The sequence below is a fragment of the Rattus norvegicus genome, chromosome 17, assembly GCF_021556685.1.
Source record: "Rattus norvegicus strain SHRSP/BbbUtx chromosome 17, alternate assembly SHRSP_T2T, whole genome shotgun sequence".
NCBI lineage: Eukaryota > Metazoa > Chordata > Mammalia > Rodentia > Muridae > Rattus > Rattus norvegicus.
In genome coordinates this window covers 84650658-84672190 of record NC_141550.1, presented here as the reverse complement: position 1 = coordinate 84672190, position 21533 = coordinate 84650658, and the positions used below count along the sequence as shown (strand labels likewise).

General features: G+C 41.7%; 1 protein-coding gene across 20 annotated transcripts in view; it reads right to left on the bottom strand.

Annotated features, from left to right (window-relative positions):
* Positions 1 to 21533, bottom strand: part of Cacnb2 (calcium voltage-gated channel auxiliary subunit beta 2) — a 346804-nt gene that overhangs the window by 24386 nt on the left and 300885 nt on the right. For all 20 annotated transcript variants that reach the window (XM_087589666.1, XM_087589670.1, XM_087589669.1 and 17 more), the window contains 3 exon segments: positions 6544 to 6666; positions 4769 to 4905; positions 1715 to 1791 (listed from right to left, as the gene is read on the bottom strand). In XM_087589666.1, coding sequence (XP_087445792.1) covers positions 1715 to 1791; positions 4769 to 4905; positions 6544 to 6666 — 337 coding nt within the window.

Below are 21533 nucleotides of genomic sequence, written 5' to 3'. Positions count from 1 at the left end.
GGTCGGGAAGTGTTTGCAGAATTCTGAAACAATTCTAAATGCAGATTCAGAACACGTTTACCAAGCTTTCCTAGCCTTTCAGTTTCTGTTCACTCACCTAACTCAGACGATGCTTCTCATGAGAGACGCTGCCCACATTAATCACACACTTGTATTCCCTTATCCAGGCAAACATTAGCATTACTAGGGAAAAGTATTTCCACATATTTAAAAAATTTCATTCCTTTTCACTATCATTTTCCTGCCTCATTCCTTATTTATTTAGAGAAACTTAGAAACATATTTTAGCTTACTCTTACAGCTTGGGTCAAGTCAAGCCAAGTTCAGGGGTGAGGTCTAGGCACAGGTGTAGTTTGAGGTATGTGTTGTGCAATCTCATTACATATATGGGGATTGGGAATTACTTCTTGGTCTAGCAGTGAGTTGGAAACTAAAGTTAGAACCTCTGGTAAGCAAAACATTAAGTTACACTCGAAAGCCAGTTCACATTTGCTACAGAGCAGTTAGCTGTCCTTGGTAGGAGACTAGGAAAAAATTTCTCCATGATTTTCTGAAGATTCTTTTTAGATCCATTGAGCTCCTGATAAGAAACTCATCAGAGAGCTCAGGTATTCTGATAGTGTATCTTACATTTGTTTTGTTTTCTCCAGGCCAATCAATATCAGTGTTTTCTCTTCTTAGCATGTAGGGAAGTTACTCTCAAGTCCTGTATCTTTTAAATACTCCAGTGAAATTTTAAGCTCATTTTCATGTCATCATGTTTATGATTTATGGACAGATTTTTCAGTAGTGATAACATGTGACTCCAAAAATTAAATATTATTTGACATGCACACTTAATTTTTCCCCAGTGCATGGGCAACTTTTAAGCATTTCACTAACACAAGTCAAGGTTGCATTACCAGTAGAGGACAGAGAAGAGTTTTACTTAACTCCAGCAGGGATTTTATCACAATCTGATATAACCTTCTTTGATGCTAGGGCCCCCATACAGTCTTCAGAACCATCCTAAGATGGTCCTTTAGGTCTTTAAGGAATCTGTAAGGGCTAGAGAGGAATTCCTGGCCTTTCACATGTTCCTTCCCTTGTGTGTACATGGATTCCTGATTGCTCCTCCATCAAGGCAGATGTATGTACCTCATTAACACTGCAAGGCCTTTGGTTTCTACTCTGAGCAAACTAGCTTGCTTAACAGTCAGTGGCTTTAAATTGTTGCAAGTTATATGTGTATAGTTTTTCCAACCAATATAGATCCCAAATTGACATATTTTTCTGCCCAGATTTTGCTCACTTAAAAATATATATACTTTTGCTAAATATTTACTTGATAAAAGGTGTCAACCTTCAGTAAGTGCATATAGAGCTTCAAGTTTGCACATGATGCAAAGATGCTGGATTTATTAGACAAAATACAGCAAAATACACTGAAATTGAAATTCATGTAAAGTTTTGCTGTCCTTGTCATGTCACGGCAGGGACTAGGGTAAGCAATTAAATTACCACTGTTACTTCTATGAACAGTTAGAGCAAACACAGGCTACATTCTTCTTTGATATTTAATGCCAGAAAAAAATGTCCACATCACCCCTAATTTCATGGGGACCTTTTTATATCTGATGAATTTCCACATTTGCAGGTTTGTAAATTCATGCAACTAAAGAAGTTCCAGATAGCACGAGAGGCAAACTCTGGTCAGCACTGATGACCTACTCACCAGATGATGGAGGTGTCGATTTTCTGGAACTGGGTACTATGTCACCCAAACTGGATGATGAATTTCCTCCTGATTTACTGAAGTGAAGCAAAAACAGATTAAACCCAACAGTTGTTTCAGATGCTAAAACATTGTACTCCTGGATAAATGTTATAATTAATAAACTGTGTCTTTAGTGAACTTTTAAAAACTGTGTATTTGTTTAAAAGAAGCAAACAAGTCATTAACCAATATAGATTCTTGTGGTACTCAGAACATTTTTGATGATAGTTTCTGTTTGGAAATTCAGGGTTTAATTTTTTTCTTAATGTCCCTAAGAGGATGGGAAAGAGCTAGGGTATTTTCTCTGGCCCTCAAGTTCCAGTCACAGATCTTAGATGGCCAGAGAGGAGAGAGATCCTTTGCCTTTTCATTTGGAGGGTGTGGAGGCAAGGAGTAAGACCTCAACGCTAACACCTAAATCATGTCTCCTCCCTTAGATCCAGTTCGTTTGGGTTAGCTTGATTATTTTAGAAGCTTAAGATTAAAAGTACAGCTTCCATGGCAACGTGCAAAAGAAAATCAATTGGGACAAAGCAATGTCCCAATTCACCAATCTTTAAGACAAACACAGATTGCAATATGAATTAACCAGAAGGCAATAGTGAACATTTTCCAAACAAGATTAACAAGCAGGATTCTACTTGGTTGAATTGTGAAGATTATTCAACACTTCTGAAAGGGTCAAAGGAGAATCCTCTAAAAACATGCTTTGGAAGAAAATGTCAGAATGATATCTAATATATCATATGCTAATTTTAAAAATAAAAACCTAAAAAAATCAAAGTTTAAAAAATCCTCCTCAACCATCAGACTCAAGTGTGATGGAGCATTTGCTTACGTGTCTTAGAACACTGGGGTTGATAGAATGGGTGGTTAAGGGTGTCATTCCTTAGCACATAAAAGTCCCAGAAACGTGCTATTAGATTATGGATATCATGGAATTCAGGCAGTATGACTGTGCTCCCCTGTGTTCCTTGTCATGGATGAGCCAGTTGTACGAGAAAGAACCCTGTGCCACCTAAGAGGCACTGTCACCCTAGCTCAACACTGCTGTGCAGGCTCTCTGCCCTGGCTGGTTGACTTTTCCCCCACCCGTTAAGCATTTTAATAGATGAGGCAAAGGTCAGACACTTTACTAAACAACCAGCAGGTGGGCTCTGTGTCTCCCTAAGAGTTCCAATAAGGACATGAGGGAGCGAACACAGCTATCAGAAAGTACAGCTTACAGAGTCGCTGTTGGCAAACACACAAGGAGGCTTATTGCTAAGGCCCAGCACCGCCTTCCTGCAGCTTCCACCTTTTGCTTGGATTCCTCTGAAGTCTAACTTTAGTTCAAGCATGGCTTCGCTCGTCTATTTCATGTTTTAATAGGCGGTATACTGGGTTGTGTAAAATTGTGACAGATGCTGCTAATAGCTAAAACAGTCAGAGGCAGATGTGACATGCACATGCCAAGTTCTTGAACTGTGCTCTGACATTAATGGCTTTGATGTTTGTTAGTCTTTTTAAACATCTTTATTATTATGTGTGAGTGTTTCACCTACATATATGTAAATGCACCCACTGTGTGCAGTGTCCATGGAAGCCTGAAGAGGACATCTGATCCCCTGGGACTGAGGTTATAAACAGGTATTAGACACCATGTGGGTATTGACAACTGAACACAGGTTCTCTGGAGGAGCAGCCATGACGTTACTAAACACAGAGTTGTCACTCTAGCCCCTGATCTTTGTCAGTCTGAAATTTGTGTGTATGTGTGTGTGTGTGCATGTATGTGTATATGTATATAATATACATATATCTGCATATGCAAAATCCAGCCTTCTGAAATATGTTGTTCTATATATATTTATACTCTATATGTATGTGTGCATGTGTATATACACATATATGTATATATACATATACATACACACTGACTTTGATTATGTCCTTAGAAAATATACAAAAGTGTGGGAAGGCAAATAGGTGTAAATACTTGTGGAAGAGAGTGGATGCACTTAAACACATCTAAACCAAAGGCTGGTAGAGAAATGCAATGAAATAAAGTCAAAGAAAGAATATACAGTTCTAAAAGGAAGTAGCCCAGCTTTGTAGGATAAATTGCAAGACACATAAATTGTGAGACAGTGATCAAGTTCTGGTTTTAATGAGACTATGTATCTTTAGTTTCACTCATCTGGTGATAGCAGGTGAAAAATACTTCCTAACACTAAAATTTTAGCACACACCATGGAGTTTACATTAAACAAACAAGCAAGTTGTAATGGAGTAAGACAGAAACCCAGCCACCCACAGGAAGATAGAGTCTTCCTCATCTCCCTGCTTCCGTCCACAGGAGACGCACACTGTATTCTTTGCCTTAGCTATACTGGTTTCAGAATAAAATCCGCCCCTGGGTGAGAAGCTCTCCTAATGAGTATCTCGGTGAAGCGAAGCCTCCCTCTACAAGCCTCCTAGGAAGGCACAATCAGAATAAGAGGTCTAGCCCATTGCATAACTTCCACTAACTGCTATTCGTGAAGGCAATTTTAAGGTGTCTTTTTCTGTGCTTAACAGTTGGTAGAATTGAAAATTGGATCTCTCGGGTGAAAATGAAACGAAGAGACCACAGGAGCTGCTATTTGTCAGCGATGCCGGAGACCGAGATCCCTAAAGCCACATTGGGCAGCAACAGACAGACACCGGGATTAGTCACTGTGGCTGCTGCTTGCCGATGTTCAGCAAATGATTAGCACTTCAGAGTCTCCTCTGCACTGGAGGCAAAATTGAATGCTTTGTGACCGCAGCTATTTTTATTAATGATCATAATTAATTTGATATTCTCTCAGATGGAATGAAAATCAGAAGCCGGGATGAAGTGGTTTTTAAAAGGAACTGTGATGCTATCTGTGAACGACATCAGCATCTGCTCAATACACAATAAAGACCGCAGTACTCAGTGAGCAACAGGACAGAAGTGAGGGCATTGTCTACGTTTTTATATAAACAGCTGGTTTTTTTTCCTCATACCTGGAGTAGAATTTCCCTTGCTTGGCTCTCTGTTCATGCTGTAGCCTCATGTTCTCTAGTTTGACCGGGCTTGGAATAAATCCGATTTCACAGCCTTCTTTAACCAGCCGTCCTATCCACCAGTCATTATTAAATTTCTACACACAAAATCCAAAGTATTAGAATCGGTACAGGAGGCTTAAAGATCAGAATTGACTTCTACATCAGCTGTTCTCATGGGAGGAAAACATGACAGTTAGAAGCATGCATCTAAGACCAAATGTCAAGGAGCCCTTGGGTTTATGCGTTCAGCTCAGAAGAAATGGGTGCCCAGTTTGGTGTGCCCTGATAGCAGTCCAATAAAGACTGCATTTCCTTGTGTTTCCCATTCCAGTGCTGCCTTTCAGCTACAGCTGAACTCTGTAATAATTGATCAACATTCAAAGATGAATATGCCTAGCAAGAGACAATCAGAAGCTAGGAAGCCTTGCAGAGCTCTTCCCCTTATGAAATTGGATTACTTCGAAGTATTAATATTGAGAGAGGGGTACTGAAATGTTCTTGAAATATTCTGTATCAGTAAAATGCACCTCTGCAGTTTTTTAATCATACAATAGAGTATACACATGTGGTTTTCCTGATGTGGATGCCCACAGCTTGTCTCTTGCAGGTGGATATGTATCTTGAAACTTCGGGATCTATTCTCAGGCATTTCGCAGAATGCTCATGGGTTTTCTTTCCATAGTACAAAATGATCCCGCTCAAAATATTGGCATCAAGGAAAGTCTCTGTCTTAGTCTAACTTTGTTCCTGTGGATGCTCACCTTGGTTTCTGAATACGTTGCTTTCCCTTTCTCATGTCCTCTCTCACACCTTTGTCTAAGAGTTCTGCATTGTGAGTTCACTAGCCTCCTTCACTGCACCAGCATGGGCCAGTTAATTTTCACACTCTCCCTGTGGGAATGCCTCCAACTCTAAATTCCCCCGTCCCCTCCCCCAAAAAGAGCTATGTGCACTCTAGGAAGAATGATTATGTCCGACAGAGCACGCATGTGACATGTGGACACCAAACAAAATGTAATTAAGGCTGATTGCTGAATTTTTCCAATGTACAGACTGTCCTTGTCTGCTTAGGGGAACAGGCATTTTCTTGGCATCAGCTTTTTGTCTCTTGCTCTAATTCCCACCATTCCGTTCTGCTGTGGAAATGATGCCTCCCCGGTGTCCCGGGAGGCAGGCATAGCAGCGCACAATTGGAATCCCAGCACCCAGGTGAATGAAGTGCAGGGAGGGTGGGGAATAGGGAATTGTAGCAAATTTGAGGCCAGACTGGGCTATGGTAAGTTTCAGAGCCTGGGCCACATAAAAGATTCTAGGCCAACCTAGGCCACAGAATGAAATTTCGTCTCATTTAAAAAAAGAAAAGAAGAAGAAGAAAAGAAAAAAGGAGAAAAAATACTCTCTATACATGACTCCAACATCAGACAGCAGAAAAAAATCACATATAGTCAATCAAGGTAAATCATCAAGACATAAAAGGCAGGGCACACATAAAAATGGATCACTTGGCAAAATAGTTCCTAATTTCTGGGGCACAAAGCCCAAAGGGGCCCTGGCGATCCTACTAGGAGCCTCTGACTCCTTTCCACATTAAAAGTTTCTTTATATCGGAAAAGGCTCTGTGCTACTGATTTAGCTGTGTTATACAATGGCAGCTAGAACTAAACCATTCACAGCACTGAGTAAGGGGGAGCTGAAGGTGAGAAATCACACGGAAAGAAACACATGTTCCTTACTTCCTTAACATGCAGAAAATCTTTTGCCTCGAATGAGATGGCCATGCCGGGCACCGGGACGTCATCCTCCTGGGCTGCGCTGTACCTGACATTGGTCCGAACTGCAAATGCAACAGGTTTTGTCTGAAAAGAGATGGGAGGAAGCGTAAGGAAAGGAATGGCAGTGGCTTTCTCCCTTAAAGGACGAAGATATCCTGTAGCTCTGTTGGAATAACTACTACTTCCCTTGGTTCTTCCTAACGCAGCGGCTTGTTAGTATTCTCAATGAACGGGATAGCTCTCAGCCACACCCACCCACTTCTAAACTAGAAGGAAAAAGCTGTTCTCTTTGAAAGCACAGAGGGAAGGAAAGCAAAGATACACGAGTGAAATATCCATTTACAAACTTACAGCAGCCAACAACCGCAAAACAGGACACATATACAAGGCCCGATTCTCTGGTTTGGGTGGGAGAAAGCAGAACCATAGAAACATCCTGAATATCCATTTCCATTAAGCAATAATGATGTATTTCCCAGTGGTGCAATGTTTGAGACGGAAAAATAACTAGAGAATATATGCTTCAGCCTTAGCAACTGTTATTCATGGCTGCAGGGAGTTGCGGAAGCATTGACCTTTTTATCCAACCATTTTTCCTCCTTGAGTTCACCCAGCCACTAAAGATAACATTCATTTAGTCATTCTTCACTTCTTGGTGCTTCTGAAAATCCCCAGATAACTGTCTGTTCTCTATTGGCAATAATACATGCACACTCAGAAGATGGGTAGATTAAGGAGGCTGGTTTTGTGGCAAGTATATTCTGAGACCAGTGGCTGTTTTCCCTTCTTGTTTCCTCTCCGTTTCTGCAAGAGCAAACAGAAGCGAAGACACTCTGGCCTTCTAGAGGGCTCATGGGAAGGCAAAGCAGCAGAGAGTGTGGTTAAAGACTAGTACAAAAATCTGGGACACAGTGGGACCCAAGAGACACTCTAGACCTTGAGGGCAGCAAAGCTGGCTCAGCCCTGTAGACTGAAAATCAGGATGAGCTCTGAGACTGAGGTCAAGCTGCCCCTTTCCTACCCTCAGACCGACAGGCTTCCCAGGTTTATCAGAAGAGCTACATCAGGGTTGAAGATAAGGTGACAGAGAAGTTAAACTGCATAGATGTGGGGCTAGTCCACAGCTCTGCCTGTTCATGCCTCTGCAGGGAGGGATGGGTATCGTAGCCTCATATTTATATCCGTGTTTAGATTCAGGCTCATTAGGTATTAGGATACCAGATTGGCTGGGAACCAATGTCATCATTCCAGTGTCACAGAACTCTGTTAATGCTTTAAGGACTGTGTTCTCAGGCCAGTCTCATGGCTCCAGCATGTTATTTCTGAATCCTTTTCCAACTTGTTTTCCTTCTGTGAGGTATCTGAGGTAGGAGTGCATGATTCAGCCCAGTTTTGCTTCTTATGACCCCGTGCAAGATACCATGTGGGCACATGCTACATCATGTAAAGTTGACTATTAACATGGCTGTGCTTCATCGCCTCCTTTAAGGCACATAGAATTAAAAGCTTACTACAGATTACCTCATGGAGTAAACTCAAACAGATCATCAAATCAATAAACACCCCTTCACAAGACAGTAGCACCTCACTCTCCAGGCCATGGAGTAAAAGCGCTTTAAGAACATAGTTCTTAGTTACAATGTCTTCGGCCTATTTCCAATATTTAAGGGGATGAGAACCAGTTACAAGTGTTAAAATCCTCCATTTTTTTTTTCTTCCAGGTGGCTCTCGTGCATGGCCAGTTATAAAATTTTGAAAGCAAGAGTTTGGGAATGTCTGCCCGCTGACAAGCGGTGCGCTGGGAACTGTGCATAGACTGTGGCTGCCACTAAATGCTAACAGCTGTTCTTCCCAAGTGAAGAAGTAGGTTCCAAAAGCTTTCGGAGAAATCTGGCATGGGGTTCACGTGGGTAACCCCAGCACTCGGAGAGCTTAGGCAGACTGAGAGTATGCTTGAAGTCAACCGAGGCTAGAGAGCAAGACCCACTTCATAGAAACAAAACGTGCCACAGCAAAGCTTGTCTCAGCTTGTACACAGTGCAGTCAGTGGACAAGCCCAACCATCTCCCCACAAAGCCCACGTTCTTGAAAGCAAAACAAAGCCCAGGAAATTTGAAGTGCTCCATTCATGGCCATCTCAGGCTACTTGTCTGTGTGGAATGGTGAAGGCCTGAAAATTATATACACAATGTTAAAAAATTGACCTGTGGAGCTACAGTGATGGCTCACTGGTTAAGAGCACTGACTGCTCTTCCAAAGGTTCTGAGTTCAACTCCCAGCAATCACATGGTGGCTCATAACCATTTGTAATAGGATGCCCTCTTCTTTTGTGTCTAAAGAGAACAACAGTGTACTCACACATATTTTTTTTCTCAGCATTGATTTTATTTATTTATTTATTTTTAATTAACTTGAGTATTTCTTATTTACATTTCGAGTGTTATTCCCTTTCCCGGTTTACAGGCCAACATCCCCTTAACCCCTCCCCCTCCCCTTTTTTATGGGTGTTCCCCTCCCCATCCTCCCCCCATTGCCGCCCTCCTCTCACACATATTTTTAAAAAATGCCTTGTACTTCTACAACCCCCAGAAAAAGCCACGAGTCTACCTTGTTTCTCCCAGTAACTGAGCAGGGTCACAAGGGAAAACGACTGGTGTTCATTAGAAAAGTCACACACTTTCATACTGTTGTGCTTGAGTCACCTTGGAATCTAGTCGATCAGTAGCAATGTTTCATTTCCTTAGCTATATCTTTCTTTCTTATCTCTTTTTTTCTCCTTTTTCATGGCAGGGTTTTATGCAGTGGGAGTTGAGCGGCTAAAGTACTTGGGGCTTCATAGTTTCTATAGGTTCCATAGCTACTTAGGGACACCAGCAGGAAGGACATAGCTACTTCCATTCTGGAAAATGAGAGAGAGAGAGAGAGAGAGAGAGAGAGAGAGAGAGAGAGAGAGAGAGAGAGAGAAACAAGGAAGGAAGGAAGGAAGGAAGGAAGGAAGGAAGGAAGAAGGAAGGAAGGAAGGAAGGAAGGAAGGAAGGAAGGAAGAAGGAAGGAAGGAAGGAGGGAAGGAAGGAAGGAAGGAAGAAGGAAGGAGGGAAGGAAGGAAGGAAGGAAGAAGGAAGGAAGGAAGGAGGGAAGGAAGGAAGGAAGGAAGAAGGAAGGAGGGAAGGAAGGAGGGAAGGAAGGAGGGAAGGAAGGAGGGAAGGAAGGGAAGGAAGTAAGAAAGAAAGAAAAGAAAGCAAGCAAACAAGGAAAATTCCTTGTGATAATAAATTTTAAGGGTTAACTAAGGATTTTTATTAGCCTGAAAGTTATAGCTTTACTTTGCGAGTTGATTTTGTTTGTTTGTTTGAAGACTGATTCTCTGTGTACCTCTGCTGTGGCAGCCCGGGATGCCCTGGCTCACTGCGCTCCACAGAGTCCCTTGGATCTACACATTTCATCTGTATGCCTCAATTCTATTTCCGTACAGAGTTTTCATCAGTTTGTACTTTTCATCATGGACTTCTTCTGGAGATGAGTACTCCTCCTTTCGAGGTGAGCCATACAGTCGCCTGGACATGCTACTGAAGATCCAAGCCACTGGGTGTCACTACCACCCTATGTTCCTCCAATATAACGCTTGGCATAGAGACCCAAAAGGATTCCAGAACTGTCTCCTAACACTGCCCCAACTGTCCACCTTAAGATGTTTCTGCTGACTCCAGCCTTCTATCCCTCACCTTAGTTATATAATCTGTCTAGGGTCAGCAATTGACACATGTGTACAGAGAAAGTTAATCTAGCGGGACACAGGGGATGGTCTTGGATAGCTGTGTGGCCACCAGAATTTTTATCTCTAAGGGATATTCTACTAGTTCTACAGGAGCTCCTGTGGAGGCCTGCCAGAGACAAGCTTAAGGCTTATGAGCAGGAGCCATCTCATGTCCTCACACCCTCCTGTAGGCACTAGGCTTCACTATCAGCAGTTATTACAAGTAGAAGCTAATACGTTACAAGCACTTTTGTTCACAAAGTAGAATGGACAGACCATCAGAGACTCACGATACTAGCTCCGGCTTTCTTCCCCATTGATGACTTAATGAGTTCATATTTAAAATAATAATTTCAATGAGTACCCCCCTGTTTACTTTAATTCTACTAAAGCATACAGTTGCACAATACTATTCAATAGCCAAAGGGAATTCCCTGAAGACAAAAAGTCTCTAACCATGATTAGTATGCTTATTTAGATGCTCAAGTATAGACTTCTTTAGTTAGTCTTACAAAGATACCTTATGTTAAATAGCAAAGCTTGCATTTTATTTAGAAAATACCAAATACTGTAAGGTAAAATTTATACTTTCTGTTTTAATGGCTGTGAAGGGGTTGTTTTAAATATGAACTACTCCCAACTTGCTCTCTTTTAATAAATTTAAAGAAAACTATAACCTAATTCCCATTAGGTGGGATGAAGAAAAGGAGAAGTTAAGGGGTGGAGAGTCATGGGTCAGTGGTTAAGAGCACTTGTTGCTTTTACAAATTGCCCAGGGTTGCTGCCCAGCACCCATACCGTGACTCACAACCATCTGTGATTCCAGATCCAAGAGGATGAAATGCCTTCTTCTGACCTCTGTTGACACCAGGTACACACACAGTCCAGGCCAAACACACACAATAAATAAATGAATGGCTTTTAAGAATTCAAGCTGTTGATTTTATCTGATGCAATATTCTGACAGAGATGATTCCTTAAGTAATGTAATTTCGGGAAGTTTCTAAGGGCAGAGAAATACTAAACAGAGTAAGCCTGGGGAAGGCAGGACAGCCAAAATAAAACGCGATAAGAAAGCCTTGTCTGAATTCTCAATGACCCGTGGATCTTCCATCAGTTCAGCCGTTATCATAGATTAGATTATTTGAACAACGAGGGTGTATCAATGTACAGTATCTCTAAAGAGCACCTGCTCTCCAGAGTTTGTGTTCTCCAGCAGAGTTTGTGATAGGTGTGTCAAATCTTCTAATAGGCCAAGAAGGTGAAGACCAGAAACATCTGTGACAGTGAAGTTTGGGACCCAGGGCTTGCTTCTACATGCTAAGACCCCAGAGGGAGACACCTGTTGACCCCAGACAGAAGACATAAGCTAAGCAACAGAGCGGTCCGGACTCCAATGTTGATAGATTGGAACACAAACACCTCTAGCTCTCTCTATAGCTGCCTGTGCCTTCTGTGTACTTGTGCCTTCCAAATCTCAAATAAACAGCTTTATTTATATTCTTCGCTTATACTTCCCCCACTTGCGTATCCTATTTCTTAGCTCCTTTCTCCCAATACTGCCTCTATCATATGGCAATCTCAAACACAAATAAAAGAGAAAACGTGGGATTATGTGAGGCTATCTCCTGAGACCCCCATCAACATTTCTCCCTGAGGGGCCTCAGTCAAGAGAGTGGCCAGCAAACTCAGGCCAGTGGCACTGCCTATTCTTACCTTGGCCATCATGTTTCCATCTGTATTTATCTCTCTCACAAGAATGGGAGGGGCGGATTTAAGTGGAATTAATAGCAGGGTGTCTTTAAATGACTGCCTGGCATTTAAACCATTATAAAATGTCTATTCTATGCTTAGTTAGAAAATTACACACTACAAAGAATTTCCAAAGAAGCCTTCTAAACAAATTCAAGAAAGGCCTATTCAGAGTCCTCTCTTACAAGCACAGGCAGCCACATTATGTGTTGTGGTAATTAGTAACCATCATTTTATCCTCTGCTCAGCAGCTGTGGTCTTGGCTGAGTTCAGTAAGCACTAGAGGTTAAAAGGTGTGCACATTTTGGGGTTGGTTTCTTTTCCTATTTCACTCTGAGTGTTTCATTTTTCTTGAACCAAAAGAACTAAGACCATCTCCATGACTGAACCAAGCATTTTGCAAAGAATAAATTATCACAGAGAATTATAAGTAGCCAATTCCAAACATGTGAGCTTGTTCCATTGGCCTACTCTCTAGAAACAGAGAGAGCTTTTTTGATAGCCTGACTTCCCTGTTGTGAGCCTTTCTAAGGCAAGGCACTGTGGCTGGCAGACCCTCCGATAGAGAATGTGGGATGGGGTTCAAAGAAGTAAACAGCAGGGGATGAAGAAGTGGTGTTAAGAATTGAAGGGAGCTTAGTGTGACCAAGTTATCACTTAGATATCTACAAATGAGCTATGAATCAATCAGTCAGTCATTCAATCAAAGAAACAAATAAACAAACACTTATAGCATGAAGCAAGAGAGATAGTCCATTGGTTAAGAGCACTGGCTGCCCTTCCATAGGATCCAGGTCTGATTTACAGCACTCACATGGCAGCTTACAACCACTTATGTTTTTTTTTCTGGTTTCCATAGGCACCAGAAATACACACCATAAATAGATATGCATGCAGGCAACACATATACATGACACGTAAGTTTTAAAAAATATTATAATGTCTTTAAGGGTCGAATATGTCCCAAATAACCACGGAAGACATCTTTATTCTAGTCTTGGATAGTACAAACTCACCTTCAGAAGGTTCAATGTTAAAAATCGGCAGTTGTAAATGGTGGCACTCAGAACATCAAGACAGGAGGACCAAGTGTTTAGGGATACCCTGAGCTACAGTGTTTTGGATTTCCTTCAAAAAAATCAAAACCAAATCAAAGACATTGAACAAAGTACAAGTAAGAAATAAGCAAATATTCCCCTCGTTTCACCTTCAATTTACACGGAGCAGATCTGTGATGGTAAAAAAATATGACTCAACTGGAAACAGAGATTTCTTTTTGCCAAGTGTTTTAAGAATACAAGAGATAAAAATAAGCTTAATCGGAATAGCTAACAAGAGAAATGACTATGCTCGGTAAATCATGTCCAGGTCTCAGCATTAAACACACACACACACACACACACACACACACACACACACACACACACACCACTTCCTGACTCTATTTAGCTTGGTTTAGACATGTATGTATCTAGGGCTGGCCACTTGGAATGGGACAACCTATATGGGAGTTTCTCCCTGGATGCAACTCATTCTCCCTCTCTCAGAAGTCATGAATCTCCTGCTGCTCTTTCTCTAGGAGTGGAATTGTGTGGAATTTGACATTAGAATTGGTAAGTCAACTGGTATTGCCATTTCTGACATTTGTCTTGTTCAGGCAATCATACTGTTGAGACTTGATGGATGGCTTTCACCTAGTATGTCTAGGAAACACAATCTATTTATTAATGGGTGTCCTGGGCATCTGACTTCACAGTCTTTCTACTCCCTCTTGCATGATTCTTGCTAAGCCCTGAGTTTAGAACTTGCCTTGTAGATCTATCAGTTGGGGTTGGGTAGCCCACAGTCACATGTTATCTGCATTTTCATTACATGTGTATCTCTGTTATGGTTTCCTTCTGCTGAAAAAAAAAGGAGCTTCTTTGATGAGTGAGAACGTACTAATCTGTGGATATCAGGGTAGTTATTTAGAAAAAAGACATCATATTGGTTTAGTAAACAGACATTATATTGGAAGAGGTAGATTCTTCTCTAGGTTTTATGACTTTCCAGTCACAAGGAGATGATTAAGTAAGTTTATAGTGTCAAGCATGACTTCCCTCCTACTGAGTGGGCCTTTAAGTCTCAGACAGTTGTTGATTACCTCCAGGAAAAAAGGGTCATTGTTCTACCACTGTGGATATCTTGCTGGTCCAGTTGTGGTGATTCATAGACTTGAGTAAGACTACACTACTGATCGCCTTTCTCCTTAGACAGCCTGAGTAGCACCTTCTGATAGTATGAAGTTTTCAAGTCAGTTCCAGCTTCATATGTCAAAGTTCTAGGTTCGAAGTTCATGGTGTCTTTAGCAAAAGGACCTTACTCCCCAATTCTGGGAGGTAACCAAGGGCAGTGGTAGTAGCCCATATTCCTTGAACTCTCTTGCCCAACAACACAGGAGGAGTTTCTCCTCCATAGTACTGTTTTGGTTTTCGTTAGTCTATTGCTTTAGAGGTGATGCATCATCATCTCAAGGGATATAGCTTATTTAAACTATATATTATATTTAATTTTTGGGGAACAAAATATTTTAATATTGAAAAATCTAATTTTGCTATACACACCTCTTAAATAACACTACAGGCTTTTTTGGTCCCATCTGCCTCTGTGCCAAGCACCTTCTTGGCCATCCCCCTGCATGAGCTGCTTGAATGGTTGTGGATCCTCTCCATCTTGTTTGAGTGCAGGGAAGCACAGACATGATGTCCAGGGGACAGACCTCAGAACAAGCATGATCAACAGTGATAGGTAGCATCATCCATCTGACTGTCTAAGACACAGTCTGTGTAGTGCCGCAGAGAACAGTCTGAAGGAGTAAGCAATCAGTCACACTGAGAAGCAGTCAAGGATGTCCGTCAAATTGGCTTTCCTCCCCTCCCCCCACCCCCACCTCTTGCTTTGGACTTTTGCCTGTAATATAAATCATTCACTTTTGTAGGTAAACTTTGTAGGGGAGATTCAGGTGTATATGCTGTGAAAAGTTTAACTGGGGTATTGAAGAGAGACTTCAGCGCTTAACTCCCTGTTCCTACAGAGAACCTGAGGATTCATAGCAGGTAGCTCACAACTATCTGTAATTATAGCCTCAAAAGATCTGACCCATCTTCTGACATCCATGAGCACCTGCACATGCATGCAACCCCTTACCCACATACAAGAATGGAAATGTAAAAAAACAACAACCTGAGACTAGAATATAAAATGCAAATGCCTTGTGACAAATGGGCAGTAAATAAAACTAAGTCTTATTTTAAAGTAAGAATTATTAAAACTTTACAAGGGACCATGAAACCTGCTTTACATGTCTCTGAGATGCTACTGCATATAATTAGAGACTAAGCCAAAAGGAATGACATCTAAATTCTTACAAAAAAAGGCTGTGATCTCTTTTGGTGATTTCCCAGAACATGTACTTTAATAAAAAGAGCACACACACACACACACACACACACACACACACACACACACACATACACACGAAAACACACCCACACAACTAAACAAGAAAGCCCTGAGTTTATTATGTGTGTGCTGGTATGTGTACAAATCATTTGCATGTGTATGTATGTGCATGTGTGTGCATGCACGTGTGTGTGTGAGTGTGTATATGTGTGTGTGTGTGTGTGTGTGTGTGTGTGTGACAGTAATTTAAAAACAGGTCATGAGTTGGGGTAAGGAAAGAATTAGGAGGAGAGCCTGGGATGGCAGTGATTTAGATGAAGTCCTCATGTACAAAATTTTTCAAAACCCTATTTTTAAAAAATCACATTTCCTTTGACAAATTCTTAGATCAAAAGGTGTTTACATCCCCCCCAAAAATTGACTTATGAAGTTCCAAACTAACATTTGGAAAAACTTGCTAATCGTCGCGACCACCAGCAGGGGATAAGCACATCTGTGCTCTCACGGCGCCTCAGCTTTGGGTCTGAACACGACAGAATAAGTACAGTGTGTGGATCCTCTTCTCCGTAATTGAGCTTTTAACGCTTGGCAGGATCGGGAGAGTTATTAAGTTATTTCCTCTGAGTTTGCTTGCTAAGTGTCTCTTATGTACAGGGCACATTCTTGGCAGCTGGAGCTCAGAGTCCTATAAGAGAAGAATGGGTTTATGCTGGCCTGTCAGTACTTCACTGCAGAGAAACATGAACCCCATTCATTCTTTGTATGTGTGTCAGTTTCCCAAAGGAGACGTTCGAAAAATGATTTGTATGCAGAGGTAACAGATACACACAGGGGCTGCCTTCCTTGCCAAGGTCAGGGGTACCAGGCTGGCAACATAAAAAAAAAAGAGAGAAAATAAAACCCCCTACTTCTACTATTTCTAATTTTAATAATCTAATATTAAAACTCATAATCTTCAAATAAATGAAGTAATTCTTTCAAACTGGCAAATGGACATAAACTTACCAAAGTGAGAGGTAGGTCCTACAAACAAGTGTCCTGGGGGAATAATGTATCTGTATTCTAGATACACTTCTGCTGCTTGGAGGCTGTTTATAATTCATTGTTGGAAAGTGTCAACAGAACCAAGCGCATTGTATTTTCATGCCCTTAAGGTCCGTAACTCATTTTCCTTTGAGAATAAGTTTCCTTTCTGAAGCAGCAAGGAGCTGTTCAAGGACAAGTTAAATGAACAGAACAAGTATAGATGATCAGTTCGACAGATAAACTTTTAAAATTAAAACCATCACTTGAGGGGCAGGAGAGATGGCTCAGCAGTTAAGAGCCTACACTGTTCTTGCAGAGGATGAGTTGCGTTCCCAGCCCTCAGGTTGCGACCATTTGTAACTGCAACTCCAGTACCGTCCACAGGCACCACACTTAAGTCCGCCTATCCCATGCCATACACACGCATGGAATAAATATAGGAAAATTTTTAAAAAAATTATTTGACTAGGATCAATAGCTGTCTTTTCTGTACACCGAATGTGCTGTCTTGGAAGATAGTCCTAGCAACTGGTCAACAATTTTTGTTAAAGAATGTCAGTTTTACTAGGGCAATCCAGAAGTTTCTTTTATTTCTATGGTTATCATACGCCGTCTTCCTGGAATTCTTACTAAGATTCTCTGGTGTGATCCCATGATTGTTCGAGACAGGTTTGTCAAAGAGATACGATCACGAAATCTATAAACTATGTGCTTACTTCACAGAAAAAATTCAGGACTGATACACACACACATCTCGCATACATGTGTGTACATACATACAACATCACATGAAATATATAAACACCACATAACATCATTGTTGACACTCTCCAACAATGAATTATAAACAGCCTCCAAGCTCGGAAGCATATCTAGAATACAGACACATTATTCCCCTGGACACCTGTTTGTAGGACCTACCTCCCACTTCGGTAAGTTTAGTATGGACATCAGGTTATTTTGTAAAAGGGATTTTTCGAGGTGCACGGCATTTAGTTTCATTTTGAATGTAAAGCCAGAAGCAGGCAGACGCTGAACTTCACTGCGCAAGTAAACACAACCATCTGTCCAACATCGCCTGGAAGACACGGGGCAATAAATGACTTCTAAAAGCAAAAATGGTGCCCCCTATAAAGTTTTCAAACTAGGGATAGTATGAGCATGTGGGCATATCAAGCCGTGCTGGAGGAACCAGGCCCGAGAACTTACCAATCATTGCAGACTGAGGAAGGCTGCGGCATCTTTACCTTGACTCCACAAAGAAGAGCGTACTTAGGCCACATTGGCAATGGCCTCCCTGTCATCTGACCACCCAGCTAATGACAAATGGACAGGCAGGAAACTGCCCAGGGACCTCTGCTTGGCTCAACTGCCACTGCTGACACGGCCGACTTGTTTGCCGCTCATCTGCCCTGCTACTGGTTCTTTTGGGATTTGTCCTCTGCAGCTTTCATGGTGGGTTTTGATGGCAACCTGCCACAAATCAGAATGACCTGAGCAGGGGAGTCTCCTGTGAAAAACTGTGCTGTTTGCCATAACTGAAGTGGGAAAGCCCACCCTGATTATGGGCAGCTCCTTCTGGCAGCATCCTGTGTTGATGAGGGTGTTTCAGAAGGAACTTCATCTTGCCTTTGGCTTGCCCACCCTTCTGTCTTGCTGCAGAGATCATTATCCCACTGCAGTTGCTGATGCTGTTTTCTTGCTGATAACAGAATCAGTATTTCCAACCTTCCATTGAGGAGAAGTGGCCAGTGCTTCTCCCAGAACCTTTGAGCTCCTCGTGCCAGCCTAGGGCTATTGATGAACCCCATCTTGCAGGTTGAATGACTGCTGGTTATCACCACCCCCAGCCCAGTGACAGACAGCTATTTCAGAATTGTTCTGTCAAAGCACCCAGCCCCTAGGGCCACCATGGGCGTTCTTGGCATCTCAGGAGCAGTTTGGCCATTGTTCCTTTAAAGCTTACCTAGTAAATTGTCATACAAACTGATATACATGCATCCATCTTCTTGGTTGTATTCCTTTAAGGAACTCTTGACTTAAGGGTCAATGGCCTAAAAGCGACAGGCGAACTGAGATGCTCTGGATGGGAAATTTGGCTTGACCTATAATTCCTGTGGAGGCTTCCGGTAAGGAATTTCACACAGCGAACCTGCTGTTATCTACCACTCTGAGACCACAGGGAAAATGGCCTGCTGATGAAATTGTCTATCCCCAAAGTGCCCACTTTTCTATCCTCTGAAACCCCAAACTCCCTGTGGCACATGTGCACAGGTGGACCTTACAGCCTCAGAGAGAGGGCAGCTCTTCTGTTGTTCTGACTAAAGGAACAGTTCTGCTTCTGGAGATTCGTGTCTGCTTCCTTCTATTTCCAAGTTGCCTCCATCCATCCTGACTTAACAGTAACCAGTGAAGCCCAAGTAGATTGTGAATGTGTCGTTTAATAGATTCTGACATTGTCGAAGAAAGAGACAAACATGTTCATTATGCATATTATATAACATGCTCACGACACAAAAGCCATTTCTCTTCTCCTAAAAAGAAATGTTTAATATTATCGCCAAATTTAAGTTCCTAAGTAATCACAGACTTCTAGAATTCCCCTGCTTTGATATAAAGCAAAGAGTTTAGGGATCACAGCAACTGAAGCAGGATGAAGAATTCACTCCCTCATTTCAAACATCCTGTGCCCTGTATTTAAAGGCATGTGTCATCTGGGCTTCCTCTGATTGTTTAGGCTGACAACCTAAGGAATCTAGTGTGTTCAAGCAGGAAAAGGCTTTGAAGAGCATGCTTTATTTGTTTGTTTCTTTTTGTTTTTTCCTGTCTCCACCTCATGGGTAGGCCCCCCTCTGAGTTCCAGAATAGGTATTTTCATTGTTAAGATTTTTTTTTTCTGATAATGGTATTGAACACAGGCCCAGCAGTGCTCTGCATTCAAACACATTCCCAGTCACTAAATAGCTACCGATCGCCCTGGATGGGTATTTTAAAAGCAAATAAAATATTTGACTTCTTCTAGTACTTACTTATAATTGACTTAAAACTATATATATTTATGGAATGCAGTGTGCTGTTTTGATACATATACACACTGTGTAACAATTGATGTAATTGTCTCTATCAGCCTGGAACATTTATTGCATTGTGGAGGAACATTCAAAATTCTCTCCTGTTAACTGCTTTGAGTTGATAATATCTTATTGTTAACTATAGTCACCCTACTGTGCAATAGAATTGGATGTAGAGGGGATTTTCAGTCTAGAGCTGCAAACAAGAAAAAGAGTGAAGAGAAACGGAGCCCTTGTTACAAAGGAAACCCTGCACAAAACCTATTCTGTAGCAGCGTAGGCACGAGTCTATCAAAGCAGATGACAGATGGATTGTTGGAGGCTTTGGATTATTATTTATCCTTCCTATCATAGGTGGCTTCAGACTTCCCTGTTCTGATTCAGTATAAGACTTCCTGTATTACATTTCTATGTCCACCTGCTATTTGTGTTCCTGTGGTCTACCTTAGGCTTAAAACTGGCCGCATTTGTGTCCATATGCTCTCTCTTTCTGTGGTGGTTCGAATACGCTTGGCCCAGGGAGTGGCACTCTTGGAAGGTGTGTGGCCTTGTTGAAGTGGGTGTCACTGTGGAGGCAAGGCTTTGATGTACCATATATGCTCGAGCTCTACCCAGTGAGAGACACTGGAGTATCCTCCTGGCTGGTCTCAGATCAAGATGTAGTACTCTCCGTTCCTTCTCTAGTACTGTGTCTGCCTGGACACTACCCTGCTTCCTGCCATGATGATAATGGACTGAACCTCTGAAACCACAATCCAGCCCCAATTCAATGTTGTGCTTTATAAGAGTTGCCTTAGTCATGGTGTCTCTTCACAGCAATGGAAGGAAACCTTCACTAAGATCCCCTCTCATTGGAGAGAAGAATGTTAGAGGTGGATCCCATAGAGGCAACCTCCAGGCTGGGGTTCCAGATATCATTGTTTTCTTATTTTAAGAGGTTAACAAGTTTTCTAGTTATGGATCACATATTTAACAATAAGTGGCTACACAAACATTCTCTCTGGTTTTCAGTGCACACTATTTTTTTAACTAACACATCCTGGGAGAGTCCAGTTTTGTTCATGAACTTGATGTATGAGCAAGCTACTGCTCCTCTACTGCTCTAAACCACCTTGTAAAAGTGAAGCCACATGGAATTAACGGCTCTCTTCAGTGTGTGGGTGAAGGGGTATACTCCATAAGGAGTACCCATCAGTATCTGAATGTGGCCTAGGGGTAAGCTTGTGTTGTAATGAATGCAATTACTGCTATATGCCCCTGCTTCTTAGAATACAATTCCTAAATCTCTTAGATTCTTCAGAGTGCATAGTCTTCTCGCATGCTAATGAGACAACTACTGGCTAGTGGCCAGGGCTTCCAGGTAAGCCACAAGAACAAAAATGCCAGGGGATCCAACCAATGAGTACAGGATTGGAGCTTTTGGCCCCACCCAATAATACCCATAGTAGATAAAGTAGACTGAGGTTGCCTTAATTAGCAGAGATCAATGATCCAATCATTCATACATAAGTAATAACACTTCCATAAAAATAAAAAATAAACTTTAGGTTGGTAAATACATGGAGGTGAGGAACCCCGAGGATGAAAGCTTTGTCCTTAGTCTCACGGCTTGCTTTATGCACCTCTCCCATGTCACTCTTACTGAATGTTTTTAAAAAATGAATTGGTCATCTCTGCACTAAACTGGATTCTGGGGGTTCCATGAGTCTTTTTTTTTTTTGCTTTTTTTTCCTTAAAGATTTATTTTGTTTTATGTATACAGGTATGCATACATGCATGCCTACAGACCAGAAGAGGGCATTATATTATGAACTGCCATGTGATTGCTAGGAATTGAACTCAGGACCTCTGGAAGAGCAGTCAGTGCTCTTAAACACTGAGCAATCTCTCCAACTCTCTATGAATCA